The following is a 12,267-nucleotide window of genomic DNA, read 5'->3' as shown; positions in this document are numbered from 1 at the left end:
GCTGATAGACAAAAAGCTTTCAGCCAATCAGAAGACGTGTTACATCCAAAATTAAATTATTCATCTATCAAAAGCATTGAACGATTGGATAGAGTTGTAAAGTTAACGTTTTGCTAAAAACAACCAATTAAAACAAGTCGGGTCTTACTGCAAAACCTGTCTGATTACCAAAAATAATGTATTACAATAGATGAACCACTACTTATCACGTTATATTACTGACACAAAAATGAATTTTAATAAAAAATATTTTTTTATAATTCGTCCTTTATTTTCTTGTCCCTTGTAGAAGATCTTGTTTTAAGCATGGATATGTATCGTTTTGCCAAATTTTGAAACATCTCCGAAGATATGGGATCAGCTTCTGTACTTTCTGCTTTAACAAATTCGTCTTTGGTTATAAAACCATTACGATCACCATCGAGCAAACCAAACCACTGATCAAGCATTTTGTCTATTTTTCCAATACGGTCTTTTCCTGCTATTTGTGTAAATGCTTCAAATATATTCAAAAGCTGAAAAATTATTAGGAAAGGTAAATCACTTACATATATGAGGGTCTGGATGGGGACCGTCATATGGTTAATTTTTTTTATATCATTTTTCTCTATCCTCTATTTTTTATTTATTTTCATGATCTATTATTCTCTATTGATCATTTTCTAGCAGCCCATCTTTCTCTATTCAATGTCTCTTGTCTATTTCTCTCTATTCTTTATTATGTTTGTCCATCATTCTGCACGTTTTTACTATTATTTTCGATTTTGTAAACCCCATCCAGGACCTCTTATATTATGGTTTCAAATATTATATATGTTTATATGCCTGGTTCTTGTATCATTCGTTTTGCTCAAATTTAACTTTTGTTTTGTGAATCAACTTCTTTTAATCTTTTAGTCATTTATATTGCCTGTCCTAATTTGATTTTTTTTGTAATCCTAAACACCATATGCATCCCGCCATTGTGTTGTTGTGCTGTGGTAATTTTTTGTATGCTTTTCTTTCAGTTTTGCTTATGTGCTTTGTCTATATGCCATTTTGTTTTTCTTTGTTGACATATTTGTTTGTTTTTATAGTGATTAAGATTATAACACTATGTTGACTGCTGTACCCCGATTTTTGACATTTTTACCTATTATGTCTGTTTTTTTTGTTCGCACATTGTTGTCAATATAATGGAATTTTATGCGACTGTCATACAAGTTGGAGGTTTAGCTAGTTATAAAACCAGGTTTAATCCACCATTTTCTACATGAGAAAAAGCCTGTGCAAGTCAGGATTATGACAGTTGTTTTCCATTCGGTTGATGTGTTTGAGCTTTTGATTTTGCCATTTGATAAAGGACTTTCCGATTTAAATTTTCCTTGGAGTTTTGGTGTAGTTTATTGCATGAAATTTGTTGAGTATTATCCTGAGTAGATCTTTTATTGCACGAGCATGCACTTGCAATATATTAGTCTTCGATGGATAATACTCACCAATAGTCATGCAATAACCTTTCGCTTGAGAAAACTGTTCAAAACATTTTTTCGTCACTTGTGACGTCACTAATTTTAAGGTCTATTTGCTCTAGTGCAATACATATTATTACATGTTTTAGCTTTATTTTTGCTGCATTTTTTATGAAATATGTTGTTGCTTTCAAATAAAAGTTAAAAAATTAATATTTTTGTGATTACGAAGATATTTATTTTCTAGACGACTGAAGTCATACAATTATGTATGACAATAATGAAACACATGGTACCTCTTTTTCGCTAAGACGGTCATCACCATCAGTATCCCAAATATCAAAGGCAGAATCTATTTCTTTCTGTGTTTGTCTGAATATCTGTATCAGTGTGGCATGGACAATAATTGTTACTGGGGGTTTCAAATGCCTACCTACAATAATCATTTGTATCAACTGTTACTTGAGCTACAAGTGTTACTGGTGCATGCAAACGTCTATTGTATATATATTTAAAATTTGTATAAGTGTTACTTGGGCTACACAATCACGTTACTGAGGCATGCAAACGTGTACTATATATTTGAATTTGTATAAGTGTTACTTAGGCTACTCATGTTACTAATCCATGCAATCTTCTACTGTATTTTTAAATTTGTATACGTGTTACTTGAGCTACACGTGTTACAGAGGCATGCAGTCGTCTACTGTATATTCCAAATTTGTATACGTATTACCTGAGCTACACAATCATGTTATAAAGGCATGTAGCCGTCTGCTTTGTATTCAAATTTGAATTAGTGTTACTTGAGCTACAAATGTTACTAAGGCATGCAATCTTCTACTTTATATATTTGAATTTGTATCAGTGCACTACAAACCACTAAAAGTCTGAAATGGCCTATATCTGTACTCGACTGTACTGATTTTTACTCGACCAGTCTGAATTGGTCTGAATTTTACTTAATATTACTCGACCCCGTCTTAACCATACTCGACTGTACTGATTTGTACTTGACCTTTATCTTTGCTATTGGAAATAGTCTGAACTATTACTCGACCAGTCTGAAACGGGTACGTCTAAACACTGCTCAGGACCTCCTGAGTGCACTCAGGACTTAAAAGGTGCACTCGGGACTCTTTGTAGTTATCGTATATGCACACAGGACGGTTTTGTGTATTCTTTGCACACTGTTTGTTTTATTGGTAAATTTTGGTAGATTTTGAAAACGAAGTTATAGAGATATTTATCATTTTTATAAAATAAGGGCACGTGTCACTGATTACACAACTACTCATCCGTGAATTATCCAATCAACAAAATTGATTGGATTATCCTTATTGCTTATGAATATCATGTTATAAGATGTATTTAAGTTGTTTCGGAATTCGGTTTCATGTTATTAAATTTACTTTTATGCGTAGTGCATTTTTACCATTATGGAGAGAGAAAAAAACTCCTTTTTAACGCATTTTTATACAGTCTCTCTTATGATCGTGGCCTGTTATATATTTCTTGCATGTAGAGATATTTCTCGTATCGCACTGTACAGAGTGTGATACGAAAATGTGATACAAAAAACTTATTTTGAAAAACGCCCAAATATGACAAATGACAGAAACTGAGAGGAAAACGGTGATAAATTCATTTTTCAGAATTTATTTTCATATTGAAATCTCTCCCAGGCTTGTAATACTGGACAAGAACAATTCTAATAAGAAAAAAAATCTTATACTCCATGTATATATGAGATTTGCTTATTTGAAAGAAAACCGTATTTTGATATGTACAGCAACAGCTACATGTACATATAAGAACTGGTCGATCTCAAATTAAATCTTGCTTCGTGAAAATTATATGAAGGGAAATGTTGATGATACATTCATTCTTCAAATTGTATTACCCTTTTCAAACTCGTTCGACGAATTTATTACTTTACAAGAACAAATGTATTTCAAATGGGGGAATAAATCTTACTAAATGAAATTTGAAATTAGATCGTATATTTTTTTCACAAACAGGCTATCGCAATACAGATAAAGCTTTATAAAATAATTAGTTCAGATTAAGAATTCCGCTCGTTTATGGCATGGTATTGGTTGCAAAAATTTGATATTTTTCATTTAAATGCAATATTTCTTATTTAATTGGTATATTTCTTCATTTAAATGCAATATTTTATTATTTGAATGGTATATTTTTTCATTTAAATGCAATATTTTTTATTCAAATGGTATAATTTTTTATTCAAATGGTATAATTTTTCATTCAAATGGTATACTTTTCATTCAAATGCAATATTTTTCATTCAATTGGTATAAAATGTCATTTGAATGCAATATTTTTTATTCAATTGGTATAGTAGTTTTTTATTTATATACAATAATTGCATTATGGGAAATTCTTTGACGTCATAAGGTCAAATTTGCCACAACGTTTGTGATTGGTCGGAAATTGTTTGGATTTCTCCCCTTTCTTTCTAAACATGGGTGACCAAGAATTAAAAAACGCGTCAGAATATCGCCCCTCTAACTAAATCTAACGTTCGTGCGAGTACTGCACTGGCTGTTAAAATCTTGTGGTCATAACTAGTATTTCTATTGCAAAATTTCGATGGTCAAAACGTTCGGTCCACTTTTCAAAAACCGTTTCATTGTATATGGATTTATATGCAAGTATATAGTTTTTTTAAAAAGATTATACACCGTTGGTTTTCCCGTTTGAATGGTTTTACACTACTAATTTTTTGGGGGCCCTTTATAGCTTGCTGTTCGGTTTGCGCCAAGGCTCCGTGTTGAAGACCGTACGTTGACCGTTAATGGTTTACATTTACAAATTATGAATTGGATGGAGAGTTGTATGGCGTACGGAAAAGGTCAAAAGTAAAAAGAGGTGCATAAGCTATAAAATATAGCTTATGCTGCTTTGTAGCATAAGCTATATTTGACGTCCCAAAAGGGTCAATATATATTTGTCTGGTTATGCTGCATTTTTTTCGCATATGCTATATCACAAACATTGACTATGCAATATTTTTAAATTGTAGCATATGCTGTACTATTTCAAACACATCATTAAAGGGTCAAAACTCGAAAGTAGCATAGGCTGTATAATTTATTTTGATTAGACTGTATATCTTACTGTTGGAAGGCGTGTTTAACGAATCTAGTCAATTATCATCACTAAAGTCTCCGCCCTTTTTTATCAGTACTTATAGAAATGAAATGTATAATGCGATAATTTGAAAAAAAAAAAAACAAACTTTTTTAATGATCCGAGTTTATTGAAAAACAAATCATTTTTTAATATTATTACATTTTATATATTCATATGTTTTGCCTGGTATATTAGTGGATTTTATCACACTGGCTCCGCGGGGTAACTTTAAAACAAGTGGAATGGAAACGCGGCATACATGAACAATAATTTTCTTATATCATCTCTGTCTCGGGTGATGTATTAATTATGTACCCAGCAGAGCCTTTTCGCTAACAAATATTCACATGTACGTCCCTGCCGTGGCAATTAAGGGCATATCCAACAGTTTATTTCTGACGGTGAGAATTTTTCCCTTTAAGATATATAGACTATTTTTTACCTGCTTAAATCAAATATGTAATAAAAAATATACCTTCATGTGCTACTTTTTGAGTAAAATGAGGTCAAAATTTCAGATATTTGCTCAAAATTTGGATTTGTGGACGTATTTTTCCTCCCGACAGATGTGCATAACTTTTTTGTTTTAAAAGATAAACAGATAAACACAAGCTGTTTTTTTGTTAAATTATTTATAAGTTCTCTTTTATATCAGTATCCTATAAATTTATGAAATATTTTGTTTAGAAATAACTAAAAGGACAAGCTAGGTACGATAAGCATCAAAGAACGGCCCCCGATTTCGATTCCAATTAAAAGTGATATGCCATAAATTATAGTACTATATTTTTAAAGTTTAAAACCTATATTTTTGTAAACATCAATAGATTTGTCAACTTGAGCTGATATTATTCATGCTTTGTTGCTGTAAACACCTCAAGATTCGCGAAAACGGCAGATAAATGGCAGTTTCCAAATCTTTATCTGCATTTTAAACTATGAGCGTACCTACGGCCCACGATAATATTTAAACCTAACATTCCTTGATTATAAATGTTGATGCAGTTCAAATATCTTAGTGGGCCGTAGGTACGCTCATAGTTAAAAATTAAAAAAAGGTGAAAAAAAATCGTCAGTTTTCATTGAATCATCGAAATATTTAAACGAACTGCGGACCGGAGATGTTTTTGTACAAAAGGTCGATTAAAAAAGTCATTAGATCATAAAAAGCCCAAGATTCCGGAACGTTTTGCCAAATACAGATCAGGTTATCTATTCCTGAATATAAAATTCGTAGTTTGTCAATCAATTCAAAGTTTTACTCAACAGTTTATTTATTAATTTGACCATATCAATGAGAATTCATGTTTACACAGAAGTGCTGACTACTGGACATCGTGTTAATGCATGGGTTGTTTGTGTCACTATTTTTAATGTGCTGACATATCACCCTAACTGGACACTATATATTCTGACTCCGACCCAACTAGTCTTTGATCTTGCCCCTTAATGTAACGTGATACGGAAAATCAGCAAATACCAATTTTAAAGTCTTTGGTTTGACCCGGCCGGGGTCAGAACCCACGACATCTGACACTCGAGGTGAAGACGCCTCCACAAGACAACCGAGGCGACGTTTGTCTCACGAGTTTAGCGCTGGGTGAGAAAATGACTAACCCAGCGAAAATGTGCACCTAAATGTGCATGTTGTTTTAAAAGATGAATATTTGATATTCTCAAATTAACTACAATAGAGAAATGTGATTATAAGTATTTAATATTTCAAACTTGGAAAAAATTGGAATTTTTTTTTATCTATTTGTATTTAAACAGTGGACTTATTAAGGTTTATGACCCCTTCTGAAGCCATGTGAATTACGAAATTTTCAAACTGCAATAGTATTAAAACAACAAAAATAATGAATAACAGAAACGGGCCATTTTGTACATATACCAAAGGTTCATGAATGTAGAAAAAAACATAATTTTTTGCTGTATTATTTATCAAATTTAAAAAAATTGCATCATTGACTTTTTCATGAAATTTGGTACAAATAATCTTAATACGTAATCAGACCGAATGTCATTTTAAAAAAGAGGGGTCCATGAACTCGTTTAAAAGTTAAATCAGTTTGAATGATAAAAATCAGTCGAAAAATGCATCCTTCCCGATATGTCACAGTTTGACATCGCGAAAATAACATTTTACGTTAGCAACGTCATTACCTCCCCTGTAACTGTAACGTATGCCCTTAAGTACCTGCAGTATCATTTAGTAAATGTTCAGATCAATAGGTTTAAGTATAGTAATGAATGCTTCTTTAAGTAATTTCATAGGGTTGTACATGTATTAGCGTTGACCGCGCTTCATACAAAATGTTATTCGGTCAACCCTTTGAATTTACACAAAGAAGCATTCAATTCTTAAATAAAATTTTCAAAACCTGATAATAAAATTATCAAGACTGTTGAAGACATTGTCCAAATAATCCTTGAACTTTTGGCTCAGGCCGAAACACGAACAGATATGCCAGTGACAAAAAAGTACGTACATGCAGCAGGAGAATTTGATTTCAGCTTTAAAGTGGGACTAAGTTCATAATTTCATAAAACATTTTTTTAAGTTTTTAAAAATATTCACTGGCTATAGTACTGCTCTTAATAAGACATTTACAGGAACATTTTGGGGACTACTCTTCAGCTGCCGACGCCAAGTTCTTAATTTGAACAAGAAATATAGAAAAGAGTCTTAACGAGCTATTCCTTAAATTAATTCTAGAAAAATTGCATCCAGGAAACTTACTTTCTTTTTTGAAATGATACCAAAATCTACGTTTTATCATACATAATTCTATAGTTTTTGGAAATATTCAGAGCTCTCTGTAACATCCATAGACAAATAAAGAACACAAAAAACCAGAACAGAATGAATTAACTATTTCCTTGAAAATCAGCACGAGCAATAAAACAGAATTTCAGCTTTTGAGCGAGAGCAAGAGGTCATAATTCTATATTACACAATTTTGAAGTTTTTAGCCGGACAGAATCCAGAAACATGGGGAAAAATTAATATATCTCATAAGTGAAAAAGTTCGTGTATGTTTTGTTATAATAAAACACCCATGCAACCACGTATCCCATATTGCATGATAGGACCCGACACTACTTTTATTTAGTGTTTGTCTTAAATTCAAATTTATATACTTCAACCTAACATTTAGTGCTATTCTCTTTGTCTTCAAACTGGAAATGAGGATACCTGAATGGTTTAAATTCTAATTTTATTTTTCTCCTTATACCAAAATCATATCCATAAAAAGTCTTTTTGTGTTCTTATAATGTTTTTGTATTAATGCTCAGTATTAGACTGTATTATGTAGTTGTGGAAATATGACAGAAATATGCGAAACAAAAGACTGTGTGCTTGCATCATCCATTTGTATTAAGCGGATTATAAAACACTGATAACTTGTACAAAAAATCTGTACAAATTATAATTTGTACAACATTACAACTTGTACACAACATATATATTGATATATTTATATTTTAATTCTTCTTCAATAGATCTAGTTATTATGACAGATCTGCCATCATCAGGGGTCCAACTGTCAATTTTATGTTAAAGTCTTTAACTTTGATCTACTAAGCATATCTCCAACACTCTTGTGTTTGCTATACGCAACAATTGGTGCTGTATTGAATATTTGTACACAATCTTCGTCTAACTGTAATAAATGCCCGTGTTTCATAATACGTTTCTTTATTTTACGTATATATGGATTATATTTAGTTATTAAAACTAATGGAATATTTTGTTTTTCTTTTGATTTGTTTTGTTGTAGTAATTCAGTAGTGTCAATTGATAAAGCATTAGTAATACTATCATCTATTTCCACGTTATCATAACCCCTATCTAATAATTTCACTTTGAAATTAGTTAGATTGTTTATTAATTTCTTATGGTCACTTGTGTTTCTAATTTGCCGTATTGCTTCACCTTTAATAAATCCTCTGAATACATGCTGTGAGTGACAGCTATATCTGTGCAGAAACAGATAAGAATTGGTTTCTTTAAAATGTAGTCAAGGTCAAGCATGCCATGTGTAGTAAATCTTTGACCTTTGATTACATCAACATCTAAGAACGACATTTTATCGTTTGAGATTTCATAAGTGAACTTTAATAAGGAGTTATAATTATTTGCTAGACGAAACGAATCTATAATTTAATCTAGATATGCAGATCTGATTAACTTTCATAACTTTGCTACTGCAAAAATATTTTGTCATTGTCCAATAATTTGAACTAAACAAATGATTAACTACGCAAACATTACTCCAAGTACAGTACTTGTTTGTACTTCTACAAGGAGGGTTAATATTTAAAAAGAGAGGCAAACGATACCAAAGGAACAATCAAATTCAAAGGTCGAAAACAAACCGACACAGCCATGGCGAAAAACGAAAACCGACGAGAAGACAAACAGCAGCCAACATATCACAGCATAGAAAACAAAAAACTTAGCAACACGAAACCCATTTAAAAACTGGGATGATCTCAGATGCACCGAAAGGAAATTAGATCCTGCATTTTGGCCACGGAGGATTTTTTTTTTCAAATATGAAAGTAATTGTGCAAAAACATTCTTTTTTAGAAAGCCTTCAAAGTTTGTTTATATGAACATCAAGATTATTTTTCACTCGTTTTATGGGTTATTTTCTTTTTGACAGTCCGTATTTTCCTTAGATCCAGAAATTTCCGAGTACAAAATGTATATGTTTCAACACGGGGAGAAAATTTCGCACCCGGTGGCGGGCTACATCTGGCCCCTAAAAGAAAATGTGTACTAATTCATTGAAGAGGCCCCTGACTTGGGAGAGGCACAAACATGCAGCGGGGCCAAATGTTTACAAAATTTATTTTTCACACGATCTTTTTGACGCAACTTTACAAAAAAAATGAGACGAAAGTCAAATGATTTTTATTTGATCTCTTGATGGATATATGTCAACAGTTTGAGAAAAGGTATCACTCCAAGGGATTGAAATTTCAACTTTTGACCAAATTTTGAGGAAATGTGTGACACCTTTACACCACTTTTAGCAAAAACATGTAGGTTTGTGCCATGGATACGTCAAAAATACATTAAGGCTTTAACCTTTCAACTTCTGGATATCAAATCTATACAAAATACTGATTACATACATATACACAAATATGACACAAACAGTAGGCTTAATTTGTAAGAAAGGAAAGAAAAAGGGCTGGTAAAATTTATGTATATTGTTATCTAACATAAGTACCAATATGAGGACAAATCTCATTTCATGATGTCATTTTCAAGAAAAGAGCAACGAAAGCTACCATAACATATCAGCTTCCTACTCTACTTTGAGGACTATTTTATAAACATTTGGGGTCTTCTTTGTTGAACTCCTGCAAGTCTTTCATTTGCCCATACAGCTGTCGTCGTGTCAACCTCTGTCTCACCTAGATTCTTTGGCGCACGTTGCTGTCTACGACTTTTTGTTCGTCTTCTACGCCCTTTTCAAGGTACTTCACAGCTATTAACCTGACATTCTGGAGGACTAACCACATTGCCTACAAATCCAACTGTTTTATTTCGACGTAGATATCTTAAATGTCTGATTTTACTCAGAGCTTCTGTAAACTTCTGAATCTAACCAAATGAATAAAATAGAGAATGTGTCCATGGGACATAAATAATGGCCCGCTTGCATATATATAGCATTATAAAGGGTCATTACTCAAAATCGATAAAAGTGACGCCATCCAAATTAGCACATGATCTGTGTATTATGGTAATATGACCCGACAATTGTTCGTTCAAAGTTCACTTTTAGGATTTTGTATATTTTTATAATTCATGCTTTTTATTATCATTCCGAGTCGTCATTGGTTTTTAATAATTCAATAGTTCATTGTATAGTACACTATTCAAAAGTTACTTGTAATTTACACTTAACTATAATCCTTTCATTTAAATTAATTATCAAAGATTTATATCCGTCTTTATGATAAAAGATTGTGTAACGAAGAATATAGATAAATTGACACTAAGTGATAACTGCCGAAAGCCATTCTTCACAAACTTATACGAAACATGTTTTTAATCCGTAATCCCCGCTTTCGGCAAAACGCGATTTATAATATTTTATAAAAAGATATTTTGATTGGTTCATTTTACGCATGTCAATCAGTCTTTTGAAATTGTATTTTATATATGTTTTTATGTTGTTATTCAGTTATGTTTTTATGATTGAAATATATGGATGCGAAATAAATATGTAAACTTTCCAGCGACTTGGACTTTATCTAAACTACCGCTAGTTTCCCCCGAAACTAATTAATATGACAGAGGTGACCAACAACCGGGTCATATGTGGTGGATTACGACCCGTGTTCTCAGAAGAGTACCTCAAAAGCCAAGCGAGTGACAAAATGTACTTTAAATATTAACAGTATTTCGTTATAAGTGCTATAGGACAAAATTACAGCGAGAGAAATGAAACGACGGAAGAAGAGAAAAATGTGTTATTCGTTTACTTTGGACATAATTTTATTCTTAATATAACTATGCTAAACTTTTAATTATATAATCTAGATCTATACAACTAATTTCAAAATGGACCCTACGAAAATATTAGCGAAATTCAAAGGTGATTTTACAGAAAACCCAAGTCGTTGGTGGAAGTTATTTTCGAAAACTTCGTTTCTTTATATTACGAAGAATCCAAATTATGCAATGCTTTCCCCCTATTTCTTGAAGAAAATGCTCAAATATGGTTTAATGGATTACCGGATGAAATAACAAACACTCGTGAAAATTTAAAAAGCGAATTTTTGAAGAAGTATCAAATTTCACACGGACAGAACTTTCAAAAACTTACGGAATTTATGGACTTAAGACAACACGAAACAGAATCTGTTGCAGAATATATAAACCGAGTTAACGCTTTGTCTGAGGACCAAGATGTGGGACAAGAATTCAAATTGACGAAACTGCAATATAGATGTAAACCAGAACTTGTTAGACTTATGTTCCTAGGTAAATGGCCGGAGACAGTTGACGAGGCAGAAGTGCGCTTGCGTTCCGTAGAAGCAAACTTTCACTATTTAGAAAAAAGTGAGAAGAAAGATACGGCAAACATAATCATGTCAGACCTGAAACCTAAAATAGATAGGATGTTTCAACAAATCAGTGCCGTTAACAGCAATGCAATAAAACAACTTACAATCAGCCCTACAATGATGTATCCACTTCTTAATTCGGATGAGGATTGCAAGACCAAAGTTCAACAGCGAACCAGAACGCCAAGACGACAACGCAGACGTAACCCATGCTACAGATGCGGTGAGTGTGACCATATTCCATCTCAATGTCGCTTTATTAGAATAAAGTGTAATAAATGCAAATCCATAGGCCACAAAGCAAAAATGTGTAGATCAAAACAAAAACATTTTTCGGCGCAACCAACAAAATTCATTTCGGATGATACCATCAAATAAAGCTTGATCCAGAAACTAAACATAAAACAGCTTTCACCTGTCATGAAGGAGTCTTTGAGTTTAACAGATTACCGTTTGGTCTGTCAAATAGTCCTCATACTTTTCAATTAGTAATGTCTGAAGCCTTACGCGGTATAAACTGGAAAAGCGCACTGGTATATATGGATGATGTATTAATATTTTCAAA

General features: G+C 32.3%; 1 protein-coding gene across 2 annotated transcripts in view; it reads right to left on the bottom strand.

The window, feature by feature from the left end:
• Nucleotides 1–213: 213 nt before the first annotated feature.
• LOC127726049 (peptidyl-prolyl cis-trans isomerase FKBP7-like) overlaps nucleotides 214–12,267 on the bottom strand; it is a 30,210-nt gene continuing 18,156 nt past the window's right edge. Inside the window, exons 3-4 of one of the 2 annotated variants that reach the window (XM_052233377.1) lie at nucleotides 1,748–1,884; nucleotides 214–515 (exon numbers count right to left, since the gene is read on the bottom strand). In XM_052233377.1, the coding sequence (XP_052089337.1) occupies nucleotides 255–515; nucleotides 1,748–1,884 (398 nt within the window). In that variant the 3' untranslated portion in view covers nucleotides 214–254. The remainder of the gene's footprint in view (nucleotides 516–1,747; nucleotides 1,885–12,267) is intronic. The other variant, XM_052233378.1, reaches the window with a different exon arrangement.

Source organism: Mytilus californianus, unplaced genomic scaffold (genome assembly GCF_021869535.1).
Source record: "Mytilus californianus isolate M0D057914Y unplaced genomic scaffold, xbMytCali1.0.p SCAF_16, whole genome shotgun sequence".
In the NCBI taxonomy this organism is placed as follows: Eukaryota; Metazoa; Mollusca; class Bivalvia; order Mytilida; family Mytilidae; genus Mytilus; species Mytilus californianus.
Note: the sequence above shows the minus strand (reverse complement) of the source record. Positions and strands in the feature narration are given on the sequence as shown.